The following is a 25,250-nucleotide window of genomic DNA, read 5'->3' as shown; positions in this document are numbered from 1 at the left end:
CACTCTCCTCGAGGACAGCACTGTGTCTTCTTCCCTGCCTTATCCCCAGCCCCCAACCTAGGGCCTTTACCTAGTAGGCACTCAACCATTGTACTGAATGAATGAGAATGACAATCATCACAGGAGCCTAGCAGGCTACAGTCCATGGGTTCACAAGAATCGGGCATGACTTAGCGACTTAGCAACCACCACGACCACCTTCTCATACTTACTGAGCTAGTGTCCGAAACTGAAGTCAAACTGAGTTACACAAAAAAGATTTGTTGACTCATGACACTGGGATGCCAAGGCGTGAAGTGGAGGCCAGAGTTTCAATGTCATCTCTCAGGTATTTGTCTCTGCTTGGCATTCTTTTTATTTGCAGCTGTCTCCACCAGCAACCCAGACTGACTCCCTCCTCTTTTAGCAGCCCTAGTAGTATTCAATAAAGCAATTTTACTTTCTTGGAGGGATTAGTTCTGAATGACAATGTGGAGTTGGGTCTCTGTGACTGACACTTGTAGGCCACGTGACCATCTGGGGGGATCAGACACCATGATCTAGCAAAGTACATAAGGAGGCTTCCTAAGGCAGGCAAAGACTTATCCACCTTGGCCAGCACTTAAGAACCAATTTAGTGTCAGATTCTGAGTGCTGCTCTTCTCAGACATCTCCCGGCCTGGTGATTTTTTTTTTTTTTTTTTTAATTTTATTTATTTCTGGCTGCACTGGGTCTTATTTGCAGCAAGCGGGGTTACTCTTAGTTGCCATGCTTGGGGTTCTTACTGCAGTGGCTGGCAGACTCTATAGAGTGTAGGCTCAGTAGTTGTGGCATATGAGCTCAGTTGCCTTGTAGCATATGGGATCTTCCTGGACCAGGAGTTGAACCTGTGTCCCTTGCATTGGCAGACAGATTTTGAACCACTGGGCCACCAGGGAAGCCTGGTCTGGTGATTTTCAATTTGAGAGCATCAGAATCATCTGGACAGATTACTGGGGCCAAGAACTTGCATTTCTAGCCAGATCCAGGTGACACGTGGAAGGACCACACCTTGAGAAGACAGCTCTGTACCTTTAACTAGACAACAGCAATGATACCACCTGGGAGCCGATTGGAACTGCAGAGCGTCAGGCCCCACCCAGATGGACTGAATGAAAATTTGTATTTAAATAAAATCCCAGGAAGGTTTATATGCACAGCAGATTGAACAACATGAGTCTAAGCTCCAAGGAGAGAGCCAACAGCACAATTTGAGATGAAGAAATTGATCAGAGGACATTTAAGTTCCAACCGCAGTTCTTTCCACATGTGACAGCTTGGTCGGGGCACAGGGATGTGGGCTAGCTGGATTAAGAGAAAAAGGTGGGTGAGAACCTTCCTGATGGTCTCCCTGCTATCTCCTCCTCCTACCCTACCCCAGGCCTGCACAAGCAGCTGCAGACAGTTGACCAGGCTAGGCGAGCAGGGCAACGCTCGGGCCTTGTTGGAGTGCACCTAAGCTTCTCACAGAGATCTTCCTGCAGGACTTGGGCAGGGCCTAGCACCTCAGCCTGCTGGGACCCAGCTGGTCAACACAGGGGTTTCCTTCCAGGGGCCCAAAGGCCTGTGGTGGGTCAGTGGAAAGATGGCCCAAGGGGCTGGGGCTCTGGACCAGTGGTGCAGCAAACAGAGGAAATGCTGGGAGATGGAGCAGGTGAATGAGCCCCAGTGGAGATGGAACCATCAGTGGAGGACCTGGGCCAGGTGTCTTATGACCTTCATCCAGAAAACTTCCCCTGGCTGTCTCCCCAGACCCTGGGCCGGCTGTAGGGTCACCTGAATGTCATCTTGCTCCTTCTTCAGGGTCAAAAAATCTACTGTCATAAAGTGGGTAGCTGGTCCTCCTCCCAACCCTCTCTAATACACACATACACACTGTATCGCTCCATTTCAGGCTAAAGATCTGGCTCAGCTTCATCTACAACACAACTGGGACAACACCTATATTCCTGGTCTGTGTCACCACTCCATAGGATCAGCATTTTGCTTTTCTTTAAATGAGTATTTATTTATTGCCACGCTGCGTGGCTTCTGGGATCTCAGTTCCCAGGGGCTGAACCCGGGCTGCAGCAGTGAAAGCATTGGCTCCTCACCACTAGGCGCCCAGGGAACTCCCAGAAACCAGCCTTTTGTGACACCCGTTTTATAGATGAGGAAAACAGATGCAGAGTCATAAAATAACTCAGGTTACAAGGGAGGGAATCCTGTCACTTCCTTGCTCAGCCCTACAGCCTATCAGCTGTTTCTACTCCCTGGGCTGTGGAGCAGAGAACCCAAATCCTAAACCTGATCTCTGCCGACCCTGGGCACTTCCAACCCTTGGGTAATGACAAAACAGCAACTTGCTATAAAAACCCCAAAATGTATTTATTTAATATATTCATCACAAGGGTTTAACCACACTTAACTTAAAAAACAGAAACAAAACAAAAATGACACCACAGATAAGACCGAGTCCTGTACAGAAATTGAGGCGTGGACAGACCGCCTAAGGAAAAAAAGAAAAAAAAAAAGAACACAAGGAGAGCTGGACATCCCAGGTCAGGGGTCTTGGCTGGAGACCTGCTTTGAGTAGGTTTCTTGCAGGTACTTCTTAAAGGCTGGAAGAGAACAGGCAGGTCTTGGTGACTGATGGAGGCAGAGGGTAAGGTGGGCAAGAGAGCAGCAAGAATACACACGGAGGACTTTGGGGAGCTCGGAGGGGTTTCCCAGCACAACAGCTTGACCCTCTGCTGGCCACTTAGACAGGTCTCCTGGATGGGTTCTGCTTCTAGGGGGTAGCTCTGCTCTCAGGGACAGGGGAGGCGCCTAGGGGCCCTGAGAGAGCAAGTCATTTGCACAAAGCTTTGTCTTCTACTTAAAATCTCCCCAAGGTCCATTAATGTGGAATGGGTTGGTTTTTCTGACTTTATAGCAAACAAGAGAACCGGGCACATCAAGGAAGAGGTGGAAGTGGGTTACCGCCTCCCCCTCTTCCCCGGCCCCCTTAAGCCATCAGGACAGAGTCCCAAGTCACTGGATTCCTCCTGTTGTTTGAAGGAGCTTCTGAAGGTTGGGGAGGGATGGTCTGGTTCCCTCAGGATGAAGGACCTACCTGTGGGGTTTTTCCAGAGCTCGGCAGCATGTGTGTTCAAAGGGCTATCAATGTTGGGCTCTGCAGGTGGAGGAAAAGAAGGGTCAGGTGTGGGTAGGAGAGGTGGCCTGGGGGGAGTCCTGACAGGTCCCCAGGTTCTGGGGGAGGGGCCGGGCCTGACAGTCACCTCCGAGCAGACTCTGGATGGAGAGCAGGATGGTCCTGACGTCATACAGGGCGGACCACTTGTCTTTCAGGATGTCCAGACAGATGTTACCCTGGGTGTCCACATTGGGATGGTAGCAGGGTGTGAGGAACTTCACCGTGGGCGCGTTGTAAGGGTAGCCACTGGGGAACTCCAGGGACAGTTTATACCTCAGGTCTTCATATACCTGGAGAGAGAGATTCGAGGATTAACCCTCCCGCCCTGAGCCTCAGTTCCCAGCCAAAGCTCCACATAAAGGACTTGCCAGGACCCCTGAGTTCATCAGGACTCAACAGAAGATGAAGCATGAAACTGGTCTGGTGCGTTCTCTCGTATCTGGTGGGGTCCTCAGTGATCCTTTGGTCTAAGGCCCACGAGTCTTAGTGCGCTCAGTTGTCTCTGCTGTCTGGTCCTCTGTACGCGTCTCAGATGGAGAGCGCTGCCTTAAACCCAGCCTCTCACTGTACTCAGGGTGACCAGGGCCACAAGCTCAGGGCACCACAGCAGACACAGAGGAGTGTCCTGCCGGGCAAGAGGCGTGAAGCAGACCTGGCACTTGGATTTCACTTCCCACCTCTACCCAGACTCAGCTTAGTCACACTCACCTCTCCCAACCCTGCACTTACTGTGCCAGCGGCTCCATGGATGGTCCCCACCCATTTGAAGAGGTTGTCGGATTCAGGGAAGGCAGAAATTCCTTTATCGCCAGACATCTGGGGAGGAAACAACACATGCTGGGCTGGAAGAGTTCGCTCCTGGGGAGCCAGTCGGTGAACCCGTTCCTCTTAACCTCACATTCTGATCCAAAGTAAAGCAACCAGGCCAAACCGATATGCTTTCCTGAGGGGAGTACTGGGATTGTGGAGGTTCATTGCCAGGCTAAGAAAGGAGATGCTGTGTAGGGAAGCAGAAGGCAGCTCTGGACCTTTAATGCTGGCTGTGGGAATTCAGTTCAACATGCTATTTTTTTTTTGGCTGTTCTTTGGCTTGTGGGATCTTCATTCCCTGACCAGGGATGGAACCTGGCCCAAGGCAGTGAAAGCGGTGAGTCCACTGGACCACCAGGGAACTCCCTCAACATGCTATTGAGTGCTGGTTATATATGAAGCCCAGAAACTATTCACAGACTGGGAAGAGGAACAATACGGTCATTGAAGGATGTGAGTTGAGTATCTAGGGTTAATGTAGAAAACATAGTCCAGGAAGGAAGCGTTCCAAAGTATGGCAGGATTAGAAATATTGAGAAGGATGGAGAGATGGGTGTGGATAAACCTGAGGGCTTCCCTGGTGGCTCAGGGGATAAAGAATCTGCCCGCAAGGCGGGAAGACCCCCTGGAGAAGGGAATGGCTACCCACTCCAGTATTCTTGCCTGGAGAGTTCCCTCAACAGAGGAGACTACCAGGCTACAGTTCATGGGGTTGCAAAGACTCGGACACCACTGAGCTACTAACACTTTCCGTTTTTTCAAACCTTAGGGCAGGGAAGTAGGGCCAGCCAGGACAAGGAGAGGCCTTGTATAAGAGCTGTATTTTAGGTATAACTTCACTGTTGGGGGGATGGTACTGGGGAGTAGAGATTGTGGGAGAAAAGGTGTGTAGGTGGGGTGGATTAACTTCTTTCCAAAAGAGAGAAAGGTGGACTCATCTTTTTACCTCCACGACTACCAAAGAGCCTGATGTAGGAAAGGAAGCCACTGATAAGTGACTAGGAGGTGGAAGGGTAGACCAATTGGGGATCTGGGCACCAGTCACTCACCATGAGAGTCATCAGCTCCTGTTGTAGCCTGCAAAAAGAGTACTTGGAGTCACCTGTGAGTCTGGATGGGCTACGACTCCAGGTATCTTCTCCCACCCCAGTCTCTCTGGAGCAGCTGTCACGGAGGCTTTCCTCTACCCTGAAGTCGGACTCACCTGGGGAACAGTCACCTCCATTTCCATAGGAGGGTCCTAGTGAGCCCTCACCCTCCCTAATTCGAGGATCTCGAAGGACGGATCTGGCTTACTCTTAACCCCATCTGCTTCTCTGGCGTCTCTCTCCGGATCTCAATTTCTCCCCTTCTTCCTCCTCCACCCCGCTCTCCCGCCACCCTCCGGCCTAGCCACCGAGGGTCGCCGGAATATCTTCATCTCGGCTCACTGACAGAGGATCCTGGCAGTGATCCTACCCCTTCCGTCGTCTTTCGGGAGTGTCTCTTAAGAGCAGGAGAGCTTCTGGCGTGTCTCTCTAACTCCCGTATCTCACCCGTTCCAGGAGGAGGTGGGGGTCCCGGAAGTCTTCCCTCTTGGCCCCAAATGCCCAGGGCGTGCCAGGCTCGGCGGGTGTTACCTCCACACCACTCACCTCTTGCCCACAGGGCCCCGGGCAGCACCCCCGCTGGGCTCGGCTCCTTTACGGGCGGCGGCGACGCTGGCGGCGGCTGGGTCGCGGTTCTGGGAAGCCATCCGGGCGGCGATGAGACGGAGAAAAGCGGTACTCGGAGCTCACAGTTCCAACTGCAGGGCTGCGGGCCCGCCCGCCGGCGTTTGAATTGTAACCCTCCGGCACCGTTAACCAATCAGTGGCTCGCTTGGGTTTGATCCAGCCAATGGGGCACTGCAGAGTGCTATGTCATCGCGCAACCGCTAGACGCACCTACCAGCGTACTACTATTGGGCGACGGAATCGGGTTTCTCACTGGCGATTGGCAGAAGAGGCTGTCATTGATTAACGAACTGTAATAGATTGGTCGCCTTTGGAAAACGCCAACCATTAAAGGGCCTAGAAGACGTCCACGTGGGATGAATCCCTTTAGGTCAAATGCTTGGCTACAGTCGGCAACACCCTGCACGTCCTTACCGAGAGTCTCCAATTTTGTGATGTGTGCGTGTGCTCAGTCCTAACTCTGCGACCCCACGGACTGTAGCCTGCCAGGCTCCTCTGTCCATGGAACTTTCTAAGCAATACTGGAGTATGTTTCCATTTCCTACTCCTGGGGATTTCCCCAATCCAGGGATCAAACCAATGTCTCTTGCTGTCTACTGCATTGGCAGGCGGATTCTTTACCAGTATGCCACCTGGGAAGCCACACTCGTCCCTCAAACCGGAAACCCCAGCTCCTCCACCTGTTATTAATGTCCTAGGCACTTTGGTTGGGGCCTTAGGTGTCTGAACACGCAGGTGAGGGAAAAAACTAGAAGCTGATGGTTAGAGCGAGAGTCCTTATTGGAAAACAGCTTCACTGGCTGCTTCTCCAAGTTTGCTGCATTACCCTGGGCACAAAATGTAGAGTTTTAACCTATAAAACGGGGGTAATAAAAGCCACCTTACATTTTTTTTTCTGATTTGTCATCAATCTCCCATGGTGCCAGCCATCACATTCTGGTATTCCACGCTTTAGATGGGTGAGGAAACAGAAACAGAGGGACAGCGAAGATTGGCAAAATACACAGTGTCCCCAGCTTCATCTCACAAAGCAGATGTTTGCGGGGGCACTGGGCTTCCTGGGGTGAGGGGGTGCCTGGTCCTTTTTTCCTACACCCACTTCCTCTAGAGCCCTTGATATTTTGTCAGCCCCCACTGGCAGACCTCACAGCAGGCTCACCATCTGTGTTTATTACAAACTGTTTAATTGCTTCTTATCCCAATAACTTTACAAATATAGAACCACATGCCAGTCTGGGGGTGCTCTGCAGTGAGTCACTACAAACTAGCCCAGGCATAGCTTAATGCCGCTGAGATCCATCTAGGAGCAGTCCCAGCAGTGGCCTCAGCCATGTGGGTATGAGGGCCTTGGAGGAGGGCTGCCAAGTGTAACCAGGGGACCCGGTTTCAGGTCTGTGGAGGTGCTTCCACAGCACGATGCTCATTCTCTGTCCGAAGTGTCTCCATGTACTTCCGCATCTTCTCAACCATCCAGGAGGGCAGGACAAAGGATTTCAGCTCCTCTAACTTCAGGTCCAGGCATCCTCTGGAACAGACATTGAGGAGGAGAGTTGGAGCAAGGGAGGATGTAGGTCCATGCTCATCCCAGTGGGGAGGGGAGAGCAGAGACTACTGGTTTTACCTGTAGTCATCGCTGGCAGCCAGGTCCCGGATGTCCTCCTCAATGAGAAGGTAGGCCTAGAGTAGGAGCAAAGGAGAGTCATCATTGCCTATGGTTCATTTCAGTCAACTTGATTAGCACTTTATTAAATGTCTGCTTAAAGTAAGGGCTGGAAGGGAGGGGCCGGTAGTCACAGTTTATAATTTAGCAATGGAGAGAGTAGGGAGAGACTGTCTGTCTGGGGAACAGTTCCTTGAGGCATTCTTTCACTTAAGTTGAAACTTTCTGGGTGGGAGAGTGGGCAATGGTGACTAATTTATCTATAGCTGCCATCTCTTGTAAAAAGGGACCCTGAGGGGTTTTAAAATTAAAGGGCCAATAAAAAGGAACACACTTGAGTCAGTGCTAATGAGGTGGATGAGCCTAGAGCCTATTATACAGAGTGAAGTAAGTTGGAAAGAGATAAATAAACATTGTATATCCATATATATGGAATCTAGAAAGATGGTACTAATGATCCTATTTGCTGGGCAGTAATGGAGGTAAAGACATAGAGAACAGACTTATTGACATGGGGGGTGTGGAGTAAGGAGGAGATGGTGGGACAAATGAAGAGAGTAGCATGGAAACATATACACTAACATATGTAAAACAGATAGCCAGTGGGAATTTACTGTATGACTCACGGAACTCAAACTGGGGCTCTGTGACAACCTAGTGGGATAGGATGGGGTAGGAGGCGGGAGGGAGGCTCAGGAGGGAGGGGACATATGTACCTATGGGTGATCCATGTTGATGTATGACAGAAACTAACACAATATTGTAATTATCCTTCAATCAAAAAAGGGCCAGAGAGCCAGCAAAATACACATGGAAACAGGAAATCAGAAGGAAGCCATGTGTGAACCCTGGAACTAAGATAAGCTGGTTTTGAACTCTGAGGCAAAAGGGCAAACACGACAAACTGCACTGCTGTCCAGGAGCTGGGTGTTGGTCCGGGGCCCGCAGAACTGCTTTGGCACAGTGCCACAATCTGCCTCGGGAGAGCCCTCTTGTGAATTTACCACGTGGGCGATGATGTTCATCACATGAGTCTTCTGTGGGAGGCATTTCTTTCCAGTCTTAGGGTCAGAAATAACTGTGTCCCTCGAGTAATCTGACTGTCTTCACCTCAGGGGTAAAGGAACTGAATTTGTGAAAACCTATAGACATGCACTGGTCTCCCAGTCTGGTAACTTAAAATTCCCCTGCCTTTTTTTCTTAAAACAAAACAACAACAATCCTTTTTTATAACTAGTCTTGCTCCTGCCTTAAGTTTTGATCCGGCCTTTCCTTTTTTCCTCTCTTTTCTTATTTATGTTATGTGTTCACAGTAAGCTTCCTAAAATGTTTTTTGAAAGAGAGTATAACATAAATATTAGGAAATAAAAGGCAGCCAGGTAGGGGATGGTGCAGTGGCTTGCAAAGCCACTGAATTCTAACAGGAGCAGTCCCAGCAGTGGGGCTAAGTGCATCCTCAGATGAGAGACAGTGCGTGTGATGGACACACCCCACCATGACAGTTTTAGAATACACGTGAAGATGATTTTCCTAAGGATGTTGCTTGATCTGAGCTGAGAACTCTTCAAGTAGAAGTGATTCTGGAAGGGGCTGCCAGGTGTGGCAAACAAGTTTCACTGCATGTGCTAATTTTTTCTGATAAGGGGTGCAGCCTGGGGCAGTGTTGAGAAGATTCCATAGTTGCGTCTGATGGTAGAGTTGTGATGGAGGGGTGAAATCTATCGACAGGCAGTGCATGATGGGAAAGAGTGTTAAGTGTGTCTTGTACTTGCTATTCTTACGTACAGCTAATATGAACTACATATGAGGGTGCCATGGGAGGGGGAGGGGGCAGTGTGTGGGAGACCCGGGCACAGGAGAGGAAAGGCAGGGGCTACAGACGGGTCTTCAGCATGAAGGAATGGGCCCTCTCTACTCTTACAAGTCTCCTTTCTCATTTGTTGGGTGTGGAGTCTCTCAGGTTTGGAGGTAAGCTGTCACCAACAGCTCTGGTCCCTGGGCTGGGTGGGTCCCTGGCAGTGGCACGTGTGAACAGTGCTTACCATCTTTCCCCCTGTTGCTCGCATATGATGCTGCTCGGCCAGCCAGTGCTTGTCCTGGGGGTCAGCTGCATACTGTGAGGGATGAAGCCACAGGGGGAGACATTAGCCTGGTGTGATGGAATTTTTCATTTGGTTCAGAACATACTCTTAGCCTTTGAGGCCTTCTTACCAACAAGACCTCTGGTGGCTAGAGAGGGCTCACTGACTTCTTCAGAGCAAACAGGGCTGAGTCCAGGAGGCCAGGGAAAGGGGCCCAATTCCCAGAGATTTAATACACTTCTAATTCCTTTCCCTTAAAAAAACTTTTTTTTTTTTTTTTGTTTTTTCTTTTGGCCAAGACTCAAGGCTTGTGGGATCTCAGTTCCCCAACCAGGGACTGAACATGGGACATGGCAGTGAAAGAATGGAGTCCTAACCACTAGACCACCAAGGAACTCCCCACTTTGCTTTACTTTACTTTTTTATCTTTTATTATAACATCAAGGGGCTGCCCTGGTAACTCAGTTGGTGAAGAATCTGCTTGCAATGCAGGAGACCCAGGTTCAATCCTTGGGTGGGGAAGATCCCCTGTAGAAGGAAATGGCAAACTACTCCCATATTCTTGCCTGGGAAATCCCATGGACAGAGGAGCCTGGCAGGCTACAGTGGGGGTTTGCCAAGAGTTGGACATGATTTAACGACTAAACCATCACCATAACATCAAAGATTAGCCCTGCCAAGGGCTCAGAGTTGAACACTCAGAGTTGTTTCTCTCTAGAGAAATCTTTAGTAAAAGGCAAAAGATATATTCGATTTCAAGAGAAACCAGAGTATCCTCCCTTTCCTTCCTTAAAACATAGCACCTCTGGCAACTGGTCAGACTGGTGACTATGTTTGAGAGCTGTACTTCTCTGTGAAGAAGTGATTGGAGGTGGCTTACAACATATGTGGTTATTAAGGTGACCAAATTTTCTAAAACAAAAGTGAGGACACTTTATGCCCTGGAAGCAGAAGAGCATCATGGGTAAGAACTTAATCATGGGGTTCAGAGCTCAGCCCATAGGGAGCCCGTGTGGCACGGAAAGTTGGAGATGAGCACATGCGCAGGTGGCCAATTTGGCCTGGTGGTCTTTTAGGGGGTGGCAGGTTAAAAAAACAAGAAAGAAAAGAAAAAAAACTTGGTTCATAAATCTCGGTTTCTTCTACTTATTACGTGGTGTAAATCGAGGCAATGATTTCTTTGAGACTCAGTTTCTTCATTTGTAAAACAGAGAGTATTAACACTTATAGGATTGTTGTTAAAATTAACAGAGTCAGCACATCCCTGGTGGTCCAGTGGATTAGAATCTGCCTGCCAACGCAGAGGACATGGGTTCAGTCCTGGTCGGTGAAGATCCGACAAGCCAGGGAGAAACTAAACCTGTGCGCCACAACTACTGAGCGCACATTCAGCAGCTACTGAAGACCGAGCGCCTGGAGCCTGTGCTCCGCAACAAGCGAAGCCACTGTGATGAGAAGCCCGCACACCTCAACTAGGGAGTAGACCCTGCTTGCCGCAACTAGAGAAGGTTGGACACAGACCCAATGTAGCCAAAAATAAATAAGTAAAATTAAAAAACAAAAAGAAGGGCTTCCCTGGTGGCTCTGTGGTGAAGAGTCCGCCTGTCAATGCAAGGGATGCAGGTTCCATCCCTGATCTGGGAAGACCTCACATGCTGAGGAGCGACTAAGCCCACGCACCACAGCTATTGAGCTTGTGCTCTAAAGCCTGGGAACCGCAACTACTGAGCCCAAGAGCCTCAACTACTGAAGCCCGTGTGTCCTAGAGCCTGAGCTCTGCAACAAGAGAAGCCAAGGAATGAGAAGCTGGTGCATCACAACTAGAGAGTAGACCCTGCTCTCCGAAAACAGAGAAAAGCCTGTGCAGCAACAAAGACCCAGCAGTCAAAAACAAATCTTAAAAAAAAAAAAGTAAAATGATGGGGACTTAATAACATGGACAAATCTTTTAAGGTATTATTCCCTAGATTTATAGTGGTCAGCACACTTTTTCTTAAATACTTTAGGCTTTGCTGGTCACGTAATCTTTATTTTTTCTTTTTAAATTACCCTTTAAAAACGTCATCACTCTGCGTTGGACAAAAACAGGCTACAGGTTGGATTTGGCTCCAGGCTATACAGCTTGCTCTACATTAGACTGTAAGCTCTGTGAGGGCAAGGAGTTGTGTGTGTCTGTTTTGCCCACTGCTCTATCTCTGCAGTCTGAGACTGCTCAGTACTCAATAGGTATTTGAATGACTGAATGAATTTTGGGGTGAAAAAAAAATTAGAGCAATATATATAGTATAAGACCAATAACATAAACAAAACATCAGTGAAGGACAAGGACACACACACATGGGACTGAAAACTGCTACCATGGTGCTGGGGTGACCTTCAGGGAGAAGAGTCAGAGTCAAGGGTGAAGCGGAGTTTGGTGCCTTGTTCCCTATTAGCTTTAGTGTATTGTTTGAATCTTTTTCAAGAATGGGTTTATATATTATGTCTATAATTTAAAAAAGTTAAAAACAAAAAGGAAATTTGCAAAATGCCTTTAGAAGGACAAAAGAATGGGCAAAAGGTATAACAGGCAGTTTACAGAAGAAACACAAAAACTCTAAATGGATGAAAAAAGATGCTCATCATCACTCATAAAGAATTAAAAGTAAAAAACCAAAAACTTTTTCCCTCCACTTATTATTCTGAAAAGATTAAAGTAAGACAGAGTATCTACTGGCCATGAGTTTATTATCAATGATAGGTCTAAGAACTGGGAAAGTATGCTGGTAATGACAATTTACTGAGCCCTTGCTATGCTGGCATTGTCTGGGGGCTTTACTGTGCTTTATCTCTCTCTCTCTTTTTTTTAATAGAGGAAGTCCATTTTTTCATTTTTTTTTGGAAGTATAGCTGATTCATGATATTATACTAATTTCAGGTGTACAACACAATGATTCAATGTTTTTATAGACTATACTCCTTTTAAAGTTATTACTACTGACTTCCCTGGTGGTCCAATGGTAAGAATCTGCCTTCCAATGCAGGGGATGTGGGTTTGATCCCTGGTCAGGGAACTAAGCCCGTGAGTCACAACTAAGACCCGATGCAGCCAAATAAGTATTAAAAGAAAAGTTATTACAAAAAAAGGCTGTATTTTACTGCATTCTCTCTTAATTCTACCAACCATAAAAGGCTGGTTTGCATCCTTCTCATTTTACAGAGGACAAAACAGGCTCAGAAATGTGGAGCCATTTGCCCAAGGTCACATGCTAGTCAGTAATGGAATCGGACTGAGATGATACTCTAAACCATTGCACAAAAGGAACTGGAAGTAGGTCTAAGAGCATATCCATTTGGCAATGATGCCAGCGAGGGTCTTGGACAAGGTGGATCTTACAGAACAGTCAGGCAGAGAAAAGGGTGGGGGAGGTGGGGGAAGGCCATCAAAGGAACAGCAGGACTGAAGACCCTAGGGAGGAAGATGAAGTAGAAGCACAGGCCAAAACATAGGCTGAAAATCCCAAATCTAAGACTGATGAGATAGCAGTAGGTTTGCCCTTTAAAGAACTTGAACTTGCACCGAATGTAGCACCCAGGGCCCATGATTCTGAGACCCCAGGAGCTGTTCTGACAAGGGGCACCGAGTCTTGCACATAGGTGCAAAAACCATTAGCCTGAACACGTGCGTGTTACCTTTTTTCTAATATACTTGGATGCTTCTGTGACTGATATAATACAAACTTATTTAAGAGCATGAATTCATGCCCTCCTCGCTCCATTATTTTCTCAAATAGTGGAGACCAAAGCATACCTCAGATGAGGAGTCCCCTCTTTGGAAAACGTTAGAACTGCTGCTCGGTTGCAATCTCTTTATTTTACAGACAACTGAATACAGCAGTGGTTAAGAGCTCAGGATTTGCAGGAGACAGAATCCTGACTCACATCCAAGTGGTAACGTAAGTGTAGCACTTAAAACCATGTTTGACACACAGCAAATAGACGAGGACAGGAGCTATGTTATGAGGCACAGAGGTGTTGAGTCAATTACAAAAGGTAAAGGTTAAGGGCAGAGGGGCCACTAGAACCCTGCTGCCCTGGCTCCTGGGTCAGGGTTTACTCCAGGTTCCTCTGGGCCATGGAGAGTTCCCAGTGCCGCCTACTCCACGGCCAGGGTTGGCCCGACTCCTGGCATTCACGTACCTTAAAGAGGTGTGGGTGCTTGATGTAGATTCTCCCTCGGGTGCCCCCCATCCCCAGGGCCCTGCAAGGCAACAGACGAGTGGTGAGGATCCTAGCAGGCGTGGTGCTCAGGGGGACCCCTCAGGGCCCCCTCCCTCAGCACCAATTACGTATAGACTTACTTGTTGGCTCGAGATCCCAACACGAAGGTGGTAGATTCGTTCAGCCGAGCTGGGTCCCACTGTGCAAAAGACAGAGAGGCTGGTGAGGTGGAGGTTTATCTGGTGGGCAGGACAGAAACTCTCCCCCGCCCTCTCCTACCATCATCCTTGGCCATTACTGAACAAACAGCTGATTTAAGAAACTGAATACTTTTAAAATACTGGACACTGTGCTATATACTGTGGCGAGGGGAATGGGGGGGCTGGGGGTAAGGGGATGAATCAGGGACAGTCTCTGTTCTCCACAGGGTCACAGATGCACATGTGGATAATAATACCACTATACGGTGGGCGGTGACACAGACGGGTGCAAGGCCTGATGGGAGTCTAACAGAAGGGCTTCCTTGAAGGGTGACTCCCAAGGTGGTGCTGACAGAGAGCACAGCTGGACAGCGAGAGGGGAGGCAGGAGGGGCAGCGCAAGCAGGCAGGTGACGGCTGGGGAGCTCGTGGGAGAAACCACAGCAGCTCTGTGCTGCTGAAAGAGTGAGCATTCAGGAGTGGCAACGGATGGGGCTGGGGGTGCTCGTTCACTATGTGGACGGCTTTTTATTTGTTTATCCTGGAGGTGACGGAGTCACTGAAGGCCTCTAGGCAGGGAGAGCTGGATTTGCGCTCATGATAGCTTGCTCTTCTGTAACTAGGCTAACGGGCGTGAAGTGGCTTGACTATAGGAGGGGTGGGCAGTTTAGAGGCAGTTGTACAGAGCAGTTTGGAAAATGAGGAGGAATTCCCTGGTGGTCCAGTGGTTAGGACTCTGAGCTTCCGCTGCAGGGGGCATGGGTTTGATCCCTGGTTGGGGAACTTAAGGTCCTGCATGCCAGTTTGGCCAAAAAAAAAAGGAAGATGAGGGCCGCAGTAGTAGGATGAAGGAAGAAGAGGGAATAGGAACCTCTTTAGGGAATTTATTTGGGAGGCAGAATCAGCCGGGACTGGATGTAGGGAGGGGAAGGGAAGGAAGAGGCAAAGATGCCTCAAGAAGAGAAGGTTGAAGTGGGTCTGGGAGAAAGATTCTGATTTCAACTCTGGATACGCTGAGTTTGAAATTCTATGGAGATTCCAGGCCAAGAGCTCCAGCAGACAGTAGGATATACAGGTTTTAAACCAGAGGGAAAGGTAGGGGTACAAACCAAGAGGTAAGGGAACTTCAGCAAGTACTAGTCCCCAAGATCTAATAACCGTGGATGCTTTAGGTCATCCAGAGAGAAACCTGAGGTGGAGAAGTGGGCAATGGAGAGAATTCTGGGGAATGCCCACTTATACAGGCCACTGCAGAGGAAGGACTCACTGGAGAGAGAGCAGGGTGTTTGGAGAGGAAGACAGAGCTCTAGAAGGCTGTGGGATCACTGGCTCCAAGGAAGCAGAGGTGAAGAAGGCAGGCGTGGGCACTGGGGGAGGCAGCGGGCCAGTACAATAACGGGAGGACCATTTCCACTGGACACAGCCTCAATTTGGATGGTGCAGCTTTCACCTGTCATGTATGACTGGACGGTGGGCTTGCATGTGTGATTTTAGTTGAAGAAAAGATTCTATTCTTACACCAGTCATAATGGCCATCATCAAAAAATCCATAAACAACAAATGCTGGAGACAGTGCGGAGAGAAAGGAACCTTCCTGAATAGTTGGTGGCGATATAAACTGGTATAGCCACTACGGAGACAGTATGGAGGCTCCTTTAAAAACAGCTACCATATGACCCTGCAATCCCACTCCCAGGCATATATCCAGAGAAAAACATGCTCCCCAAAGATACATGCACCTCAGTGTTCACTGCAGCACTGTTTACAATGGCCGAGACATGGAGACAACCTAGACCTCCATCAGCCGAGGAGTGGATAAAGATGACGTGGCACACACACAATGGAATACTATTCAGCCATTAAAAAGAATGAAATAAGGTCATCTGCAGCAAACTGGATGCAACTAGAGAATGTCACACTGAGAGCAGTCAGAGAGAAGGAGATATATCATGTGACACCGCTTATATGTGAAATCTAAAAAGAAATTATACAAATGGACTTACAAAACAGAAAGAGACTCCCAGACTTAGAAAATGAACTCATGGTCACTGGCGGAGGGATAGAGGGTGGGGCAGGAAGGGAAGGGACAGTTAGGGACTTTGGGAATGGCATGCATACTCGGTTATATTTAAATGGATAACAAACACCTGTATAGCATGTGGAACTCTGCTCAATGTTACGTGGCAGCCTGGATGGGAGGGGGGTTTGGGGGAGAATGGATACATGTACGTGTATGGCTGAGTTCCTTCACTGTTCAATTGAAGCTATCACAACATTGTTAATTGGCATACCCCAAAACAAAATGTTTTTGGTGTTAAAAATATTAAAATTAAAAAAAAAAAAAAGCCTGCAAACAACTGTTCTGGAGGCAACAGAAGCTCAAGTTTTAAGAACCCAGACTGGCGTCCCTGGACCTTGGCTTTACACAGCTCTGCCACTTAATCGGTATGTGACTTTGGGCAACTCTGTAGTCCTTAGTATCTTCAAGCGTATCAAATGTGTAGGATAACAGATAAAATAATTTCTGCCATGAGGTAGGAAAGGAAGCTCATGAACCATAGAAAGGTAACAGAATCTCTCTCAACAGGTTGTGATAAAGATTAAATGAGGCAATCCATACCAAAGATGTAGGGCAGTGCCTGTGACATATTAAGTACTGGATAAGTCTTGGTGACACCAAGCTTTTACAGGGAGAAGGGTGCAGCAAAGACCAAGCCCTCTCTTTGTTTTGCCCCTAATTTCAATCCTTACTTGGGATCCGCCTGGAAGCCAGAGTTGGGAGGTAGGTGGGTGGGTAAAATGGCTCTGGCGCACACATCCTTCACCCAACCCCATCCCCTTTCCCTCAAGGGGGAGCCCAGAGTTTGGACTGGGGTCTCCCTGGGACAGCAGTCACTGCCATGCCTACAGCATCATACCTTAGGGCCCTCCCGGCGAATTGGTTCACAGGATTTTGGTTTCCATCTGCTTGGAGGGAAAGAGGAAAGGTGAATTCTCCGAGATAGGGCCTAGGACTGCAAGAAAGTTTGCTGCTACCGGTGGGAGCTCCTCATACACTCTCACTCCAGCCCTAGGGGGACTGCTGCCTGGTCCCCGTTAGAGGGGGTGCAAAGGGAAAAAGAACGGGTCCTAGTCCACTCGAGGACTCGCTCTGACACCATGCAGCCGTGAGGGCAAGTCCGGGAACCTCTCTGGGCTGCAGTTTCTCACTGGTCGGAAGAGGTAACAGTAGCAACTCCAGTCTCGTGTAAGTGAGGAATGAACCCGCTTCAGGCAGGAGACAAGTCTAAGGTGTAAGGACTACACTAATCCATCTCCTAAGCTGGTGGTTTCAAACGACCTCCATCTCTCTTAACCAGATCAGTGCGGCTCCTCCTCACCCTACCCCCAAACCTCGGCCACGCCATGCAGCTTGCAGGATCTCAGTTCCCTGACCAGGGAGGCTTTATCTTTTTTACATATTGGTATTAGGCTTCCACGTAAAGCTGTTTGAAAAAGATTCTGTTCCTTCAACAGTCTTTGAAAATGACCATCCTGGAGGCAATGTGGTATAGTTTTGCCTTTTATTAGCCGTCTGACTTTGGGCAAGTAATTGTGAGTCTGTTTCCTTATTTGCAGAATTAATTCTACCTTCGTCAGAGGGTGGTTGGAAGGATTAAAAGGAAAGTATATATTAGGTGTTCAGACCAGTGACGGCACATTACAAGCATTCGTGTGTGTGTGCTAAGTCACTTCAGTCGTGCCTGACTCTGTGTAGCCCATGCCAGGCTCCTCTGTCCGTGGAATTCTCCAGGTAAGAGTACTGGAGTGTGTTGCCACGCCCTCCTCCACGGGATCTTCTTGACCCAGGGATCAAACCCACATCTCCTGTGCCTCCTGCATTGCAGGTGGATTCTTTACCGCTGAGCCACTGGGGAAGCCCCACAAGCATTTGGTACATACGAATAAAACAAAATTCTGGTGTTTAAAGAAAAACTTTGGTGTTTAATGAAGCTGGGCTGAACTGTTCTGGGGTAAAAGCAAGATACGACACCCTCCTCGCTGCCTTCTTCCCTCAGACTAGAGAACTCTCCTCCCTGGGTTCTTGCACAGATGAGTCTGAGCCTGCCAGGCGGTGGACTCCGGCCTCCTCTCCAGGCCCACCCCCGTGCGCTCCTCCCTGCGGCTCTGCTGGCCTCTACTCACACCATGCCTGCGGCGGCCGGGTCGACTCCGGCCCCCCATCCCCCCCCTCCTCAGGCCCATCCCCGCGCCTCTGCTGGCCTCTACTCACACCATGCCCGCGGCGGCCCGGTCGTTTGCCAGGATGTGTCCCGGAGGCCGTCCCTTCCGCTGCCACAGAGAACAGAAAAGCCGTCAGAGTCCTGGCCCTGTGGGAGCCCCCAGCCCACAGGCAGGACCAGGGTCACCTGAAAGAGGCGGCTTCCCAGGGAGGCCAGATGATGCTTGGGGGTGAGCGGGGAGGGTGACTGTGCCTAGGACTCCTGCCTCTCTTGCTAGAAAGGCCCCAAGGGGTGCTGAGGAAGCCCACCCTCTTCTGGAGCTGTAGGGCCTTTTACCCAGGCAGAAAATGAGGAGACGGTTCACCTTTTTGGGAATGGGGCTTCCTCGGAGGGCACACTCCTCTTCTGCCTGCCGGCCACGCTGGGGGTGGGGAAGGGAAGGGAGTCAGGTGGAGGCCACTGCCCGGGAGCTACAGGTCCCCGGGGCCGCAGAAGACAGAAGCCCTGGAACACACCCTCTGGCACCCCCGAGCCAGGACTCAGCAGCCCTCTTGGCACGATGCTATTCAGACCTGGTCCCACAAACAGAGGTCCGTGCAGCCTCCTTGGGGCTACAGAGCTCTCCAGCCTCCCAGTCTGATTGGTCCTCCCTGCAAAACACCGGCACACAGGGACTCTGACCTTTATCCCTGGAAGCTCATGCGTCAGTCTGGGTATTACTTTTTCTCCATCTGAAAACAGTAGTTTAGCCTGAAGGGAAAAGACAAAAAAAGTGTTATCAGTCACTCTTTTGGTGGGTAAACCTATCTACCTCCATTAGATACAACTTCAAACTCTGTTAAAACTTTTTCATGGTCAGTACAAAGGGACCCTGAAATAGTTATACAAATAAACACCTTTTTTGAAAATGCTGAATAATGAAGGATCATTACTGGAAAATTACAAAAATGTAAATAAGCAAAAATTAAAAAAAAAAAAAAAATCTGAAACCTCAGTTCCCACAGAATACTATTAACATTTCAATGTAAGACTCTTCTTCACTTTTTCCATGTAAACATATGCTAAATATTTTTTTTCTAAGTATATGCATTGATATTAAACATGTTCCTCAGTAAGCTGCTGTTTTGTTTGTTTGTTTGTTTGTTTTTAATAAATATTGAGTGCCTAGTATGTCAGTGCCAGAGACACAGCGATTAATAGCACAAGCAAGGGCTTTCCTCTTGTGAGCCTCATTCTATGGGTGATCTGGATGGCGAGCAAAGAAACAAACACATAGAAAGGGGATTTGGGACCATGATCAGACACGATCCGACTCATCTTCAAAAACCTGGGGCTGGCTGCTCTGAGGATAGAGGGGAGGAAGGCAAATGGGGAAGCAGCTCAGGGCTGGGCTGTATGTGTAGAATCATCAACAGCTACACTGGCTTCAAAGCCACAGGACTAGGTAAAGGCGGCTGGAAGGACAGGGAGCCAGAGACGAGACGGGATTTGTGAACAAAACAAAACAAAGAGTGCTGCTCAACTCTACGAGGGTTAAGTTGCAACCCACTGCAAGGAGACTGCACGCCGAGAGGAATTCGAGATGAAAAAGAGGCACTCTGTGCTTTGGAAAAACAGGTCCTCAGACAGATGAGATGTGTATCTCAGGTCCGAGGCCCTGGTCTTGCTCTTTCCTGAGGCTGTGCCTGAGCAGCTTGCCAGCCAACCTCCCAGAAGACATTACTCTCTCAACTCATGATAGTGAGGGACGGGGAAGCCTGGCGTGCTGCAGTCCGTGGGGTCACCAAGAGCCGGGCACGACTTGGCGACTGAACACCAACAACATAAGAGGACTGAACTCCAGTCTGCCCTTGCGGCTGTCGTCATGAAGCAAATTCCATCTCTGACAGCTAATGGCTCACAGTCAAGCACAGAATCTGGGTGATGTTGACAATTCCTATTAATAACAGCAGCTGACACATGCAAACAGGTTCACGACTATCTTGAGCACACAGCCATTTCTAGACCTGACGTCATGCCTCCTGACCACACCTTGGGAGGCAAGGAGGCAGAAAGGGTGGTGGTTCTCGTGACACCAAAAGGGGCTGTGACTACGTGATCAAGTCACCACGCGCTCACAGAGGCGAGCCAGATCTTAGCTATTCTACCTCCTGCTTGTTCTAAGCCACAGTTTCTTCATCTGTAAACTAGGAATTGAAATGTGCCTTCTGTACAGGTTTCTTCTGAGATGGAAACGAACTCATGCAGGTGAAAGTGTCTACCATAGTACTTGGCATCTAGTAGCTACCTCCCTTCCCTCTGTCTTCAAAGCTCCAAGCCCTAAGTAAGTAGCTCACTGGGTTTCCTTCCAAATACCACTCATGATGAGACCCTTATGTCTTTGCCGAGCCCGGAGGGCTAACCCCTGTGCCTACATCTCTCTTCTCCTTTGATCTCACCTGCTCCAGGCAGCTCCGACAGGCCTCCTGGATCAGCTGCTCAGCATCCACTTCTTCCCCGACGTTGTCTCGTACATTCAGTGCTGCCTTCTGGAAGAACTAGGGAGAAGAAGAATAGAAGACAGAGCCAGAAGTCCTGCTGATTTGCATCAACGTGAAGGGAATTATGCATAAAATCTACCCTTATAAAGAAGAGAAGGGGCTTCCCAGGTGGCTCAGTGGTAAAGAATCTGCCTGTCAATGCAGGAGACACACAAGACACAGGTTTGAGGAAGATCCCCTGGAGTAGGAAATGGCAACCCATTCAAGTATTCTTGCCTGGCAAATTCCATGGACAGAGGAGCCTCGTGTCCATGGAGTTGCAAAGAGTCAGACATAACTGAGTGACTAAGCACACACGTAAGCATGAAGAAGGGAAAGGCAACCATGACCATGCCGTGAGATCAGCCAGACTTAGACTCAGGTCCCTGGCTCTACTCCCCCTCTTTATCCACTCTTACAGAGGAGAACCATCATGGAGGTACTCAAAGAAGGGTCTTCACAGCAGTAATGTGTAGACAGTACAAAATCAAAGGATAACCTAAATGTCCGAGTACAACTGAAGTAAATTATGGACTATCTATACCATGAAGAAGTAGACAAGTATCAAAATCACAGTAAGGAAGGTACAGGAGAATATATTTTTGACACAAAAAGGTATTCATGATATATAGTAAAGTGAAGAAAGGAAGTTATTAAACAGTTTGGGATAGCGTGAGACTAAAATAGCAAAAAGCAAACATAGACAAAAGAACTGTGAGAATACACTAAAGTGGTGATATCATGATTGTTTTCTCTTTTTTTTGTTTAACTATACCTCTTCTCAATTTCTATAATGTACATGTTTTACTTCCATAGAAGAAGGAAAAAAAAAAAAAGGCCAGTGCCTGAGATGAGACCCAGTGGGAGAAAAGCCTACTTGAATCCTGACTTCACCCAATCTGAGAGAAACATCTGTAGGTTGGGAGGGGTAAGACTTGGCCAGGTGCCCGGATATCAGCAGCCCCAGCTGGCTGGGGAAAGAAAAGGCAGAAGGTTCCTCCACCAGGTACGAGGGAGAGCTTGAGCCTGAAAACACCAAGGGACAAGGTGACGCGAGGTCCAAACCGAGACACTGGGAATACATCAAAAAGAGAGTCCATGTCTCCAGAAGAAAAGATAGGTTCTCTTCGGTAAATAGAAAAATTCTGAAATCTAAAACCCATGAACCCCCCGATGGAGACAACCATACGGAAGTACAATCACTGACATATATGCCTTTGTTGTTTACACCAAACCAAGGAGAAGAGAGTGAAAGCACTGGATTAGAGAGCTCAAGAGTTTAGGAGGGAAATTCTGCAGGCAAAATTAAGTGAAGTGATCAGATGAGTTTGACTTCAAAACAAAAACTAACAACTGGAGATTAATACTGGTGTTCAATGTCGACTAATGACTAAGTGAATGCTAAATGAAATAACATGGATACTTTACAACCACCCTGTGAGGTGGGCAGTACAAGGAATATGTAGGCTAAGTGTAAGCCACCTCTGGATATGAGAATAAATAAGGAATTCTCAAGCACTATTGGTAGAAATGCAAAATGGCACAAAATTTCTGGAGAGAAATTTTCTTGAGGGAAAAATGTTTCCTCCTTTACCCACCAATTTCATCTTTATAACTTTATCCTTTAGAAATACTCTCACGGGTGAACAAAGATATACATTCAAAGTGTTCAATGTAGAACTGTTTGTAATAGAGAAAAATGGAAATAATCCAAGTGTTCTACGGACTAGCTAACTAAACTGCAGTACATTCACACACTAAACTGCTCTGCAACTATTACAAACAGTCAGCGTGAGCTATTACGTACTGACCTAGAAACATGACCAAAATATATTGTTGCAGAACTGTGTAAAATGATCCTATGTATTTTTTAAACATGCATGTGTGTGCGCACACACACATACACACAAATAAATACAGGAGACTACATGATCATTATTAACAGTCTGGGATTCTGTAAGGTGAGTTTTAGTGATTTTTGGTTTTTACTTTTATTCAATTGATACTAATACATATTACCTAGTCTACAATTAACCTTTTTAAAAAAAATTAATTTATTTTTTATTGAAGGATAATTGCTTTACAAAATTCTGCTGTTTTCTGTCAAACCTCAACATGAATCAGCCATAGGTATATATATATCCCCTCCCCATCCCACCCTTCTAGGTTGATACAGAGCCCCTGTTTGAGTTTCCTGAGCCATACAGCAAATTCCCGTTGCCTATCTATTTTACATATGGTAATGTAAATTTCCGTGTTACCCTTTCCTTGCATCTCACCCTCTCCTCCCCTCTCCTCATGTCCATATGTTTATTTTCTATGTCTATTTCTCCACTGTTGCCCTGTAAATAAATTCTTCAGTACCATTTTTCTAGATTCTGTATATATGTGTCAGAATACAGTATTTATCTTTCTCTTTCTGACTCACTTCACTCTGTATAATAGGTTCTAGGTTTACAATTAACCTTCTGCTGTATTTGCTATCACATAGCCATCTACCCATCCCATTTATCCATCTATCACTCCATTTTCTAAGCTATGTTATTAGAATATTTTTTAAAGGGGTGTGCATTTAGTAGTAATAAGAATAAATCGATAAAATTAAACATTTCTTGGATAAGATCAGCCATTTCTAGAAGTTATTATTCTAAACATTCTTAAGAAAATGGGTAGCTGAGATTTGGGAACACTATTAAACAAAGTGACCTGATGAGGCTGATCAACAGCCTGGACTTCATCTGAAGCTGTGATGTAATCAAGTCATTTGTACCCTGTTCTAAAAACAAGTGTGGCAAGGAGGTATCTTCACAGATAATGTGAAGCCACAAATTGTGTTTATTCAGCATTTGTCCAGGAGAGAAAGTTCCTGAATCATGGTATCCACTATCAGGACAAGCAACAAGGAAAGTGCTTTGGAGATAGATAATCCTGGTCTAGTCTTTTCCCAGTGGTTTAACCCCTTTATTTCTGCATATGTAAAGGTGCAGAGGTATAAGAATACTTGGGGCATCCTGGGAAGTGCAGAAGTCAGGGGCAGGAATAACTAGGTATACAGCAAGGGGTGGCTGCGGTCTGATCTCAGGGGGCCATATATGCCACATAAAGGAATTTGGATTTCACCCAGAAAAAAATGGAAAGTCGTGGAGGGATTTTAAAGGATTTACATTTTAGAAATCACCGGATTTATGGAGGGTGGGCTGAAAAAGGGAAAGAACAGAGGCAGTTAAGGATTACAGTGGGAGAAATAATGAAGGCCTGAACCAAGGCAGAGGCAAAGAAGAAGGGCAGGCTGGTCAGAGTGTGGGGTGGAATGCACGGGACCCCAGGACTGAATTGGAAGATGCAGGAGGGCAGAGCCCACTGGACTCTGGTTTTTAAGTGGATGATGATCTCATTTAAATTGTCCCTAACTGAGGTCCCGATGCCTCTGCTTGTTTCCATCTTCTTCATACCAAGTCAGTGGTGATTCTACCTTTACAGTTGCCTCTGGCAAATAACTTGGGAGTTATTTACTTCTCTTTTTCTTTTACCCGGCACTTCTGAATTACTGGCAAATCCTGTTTGCTACCTTTGAGACATATAGAATCTAACTTTTTCCTGGCACCCTTACTGCTAATACCCAAGCCACTATCATCTCAAGCCTCCTAACTGCTCCTCCTGAAGTCTACTCTCTCTATGACTGTCAGAGAGACTCTTTAAAAAATGTTCCTCATGAACTCTGCTCAAAACTCTCCAAGAGCCTCTATTTTACTTGTAATAAAACCCAAAGTTCTGTCAACTGGGGGGGGGGGGGAAAAGCACAACCTAAAAGTTGAGAGTTATGTTTTATTTGGTGGACAAAACTGAGGACTTAAGTCCAGGACACAGCATCTAAGACAGCTTTGAGAGACGGCTCCAAGAAGGCAAGGTGGGGAGCCAGGATATCGACACAGGAATTTTTGCAACAAAGAGTAGGTAGTCGGAACATCAAAAGATTACCGTTAAATAAAGAAAACCAGCTATCTCCAGTTAAGGAATTTAGTGCTTTCCTATGTACGGAAAGATGCAGGAGTCTGGGCTCACTGAAACCATTCTTTTGATGTGTGCCTCAGCTTCCTGGGGCCAGAATCCTGTGCTTTCTCAGTCCTGAGTCCCCTCGGGGTGCACTGTCGGGGGTGGTTGCAGCAGTTGACCACTAGATGGCGGGCATCCTGTTTCTATCCCGAGTTCCCTCGGGGCTCCAGGCAGGGTGGCTGTAAAGAGATGGCTTGATGGCTGCAGCATCCTTTGTTTTCTGATGTGGCAGGTAATACTTTTCATTCACAGTTCTCACTCCAGCTTCAAAGTTCTGCCTGAGCTGAGTCTGTTACCGGTCTGGTCACCTCTCTACTTCTTTCCTGGTTTGGTTGGCTCCCACCACACTGGCCACTCTGGTGCTTTGAACATGCCAAGCATGCTCCTGGCTCAGGGCCTCTGCCCTTGTTCCCTCTGCCTGGATTGCTTTCCCTCCAGGTAAATGCATGACTTGTTCCTTCTTCACTCTTTTGGGTCTCTGCTCAAATGTCCTGTCTAGACACAATCTATGAAAGAGCACCTCTGTTCCCTACAGCTCACTGTCTTCTCCTTCTCTCTGGCATTCCCTGACAAAGGACACATTTATTTAAAGAGGG

At 47.7% G+C, this 25,250-nt stretch overlaps 2 protein-coding genes and 1 pseudogene across 6 annotated transcripts in view; all 3 read right to left on the bottom strand.

The window, feature by feature from the left end:
• Window positions 1–2,361: 2,361 nt before the first annotated feature.
• UBE2C (ubiquitin conjugating enzyme E2 C) lies at window positions 2,362–5,833 on the bottom strand. 2 transcript variants are annotated; one of them, XM_055545130.1, is made up of 6 exons: window positions 5,639–5,833; window positions 5,054–5,081; window positions 3,903–4,010; window positions 3,280–3,484; window positions 3,114–3,173; window positions 2,362–2,619 (listed from the first exon to the last, which is right to left on the bottom strand). In XM_055545130.1, the coding sequence occupies exons 1-6, from the start codon at window positions 5,737–5,739 to the stop codon at window positions 2,561–2,563; spliced, it is 561 nt and encodes a 186-aa protein (XP_055401105.1). In that variant the 5' UTR covers window positions 5,740–5,833; the 3' UTR covers window positions 2,362–2,560. The 2 variants fall into 2 exon arrangements, with proteins under 2 accessions (XP_055401105.1, XP_055401106.1); XM_055545131.1 differs by having other exon boundaries at window positions 3,924–4,010; window positions 5,639–5,832.
• A 1,047-nt stretch (window positions 5,834–6,880) lies between these two features.
• DNTTIP1 (deoxynucleotidyltransferase terminal interacting protein 1) overlaps window positions 6,881–25,250 on the bottom strand; it is a 21,935-nt gene continuing 3,565 nt past the window's right edge. Inside the window, exons 4-13 of one of the 4 annotated variants that reach the window (XM_055545124.1) lie at window positions 20,521–20,619; window positions 18,764–18,832; window positions 18,447–18,503; window positions 18,133–18,191; window positions 16,778–16,826; window positions 13,801–13,859; window positions 13,640–13,700; window positions 9,422–9,493; window positions 7,341–7,396; window positions 6,881–7,244 (exon numbers count right to left, since the gene is read on the bottom strand). In XM_055545124.1, the coding sequence (XP_055401099.1) occupies window positions 7,106–7,244; window positions 7,341–7,396; window positions 9,422–9,493; window positions 13,640–13,700; window positions 13,801–13,859; window positions 16,778–16,826; window positions 18,133–18,191; window positions 18,447–18,503; window positions 18,764–18,832; window positions 20,521–20,619 (720 nt within the window). In that variant the 3' untranslated portion in view covers window positions 6,881–7,105. The remainder of the gene's footprint in view (window positions 7,245–7,340; window positions 7,397–9,421; window positions 9,494–13,639; window positions 13,701–13,800; window positions 13,860–16,777; window positions 16,827–18,132; window positions 18,192–18,446; window positions 18,504–18,763; window positions 18,833–20,520; window positions 20,620–25,250) is intronic. The other 3 variants (XM_055545125.1, XM_055545126.1, XM_055545128.1) reach the window with 3 other exon arrangements.
• Window positions 10,129–10,234, bottom strand: LOC129626303 (uncharacterized; annotated as a pseudogene).

The sequence above is a fragment of the Bubalus kerabau genome, chromosome 13 (assembly GCF_029407905.1).
Source record: "Bubalus kerabau isolate K-KA32 ecotype Philippines breed swamp buffalo chromosome 13, PCC_UOA_SB_1v2, whole genome shotgun sequence".
Lineage (NCBI taxonomy): Eukaryota > Metazoa > Chordata > Mammalia > Artiodactyla > Bovidae > Bubalus > Bubalus kerabau.
This window is presented reverse-complemented; position numbering and strand designations above follow the sequence as displayed.

What these genes read in the sequence shown, in the direction of transcription:
- UBE2C (XM_055545130.1), bottom strand. Translation starts at nt 5,739, where the DNA reads ATGGCTTCCCAGAACCGCGACCCAGCCGCCGCCAGCGTCGCCGCCGCC. An exon ending in CGGGGCCCTGTGGGCAAGAG is followed by an intron (nt 5,082 to 5,638) that starts GTGAGTGGTGTG and finishes CTCTTTTTGCAG; the next exon opens with GCTACAACAGGAGCTGATGA. An exon ending in GCTCTGGAAAAACCCCACAG is followed by an intron (nt 2,620 to 3,113) that starts GTAGGTCCTTCA and finishes GTTCTCTTCCAG; the next exon opens with CCTTTAAGAAGTACCTGCAA.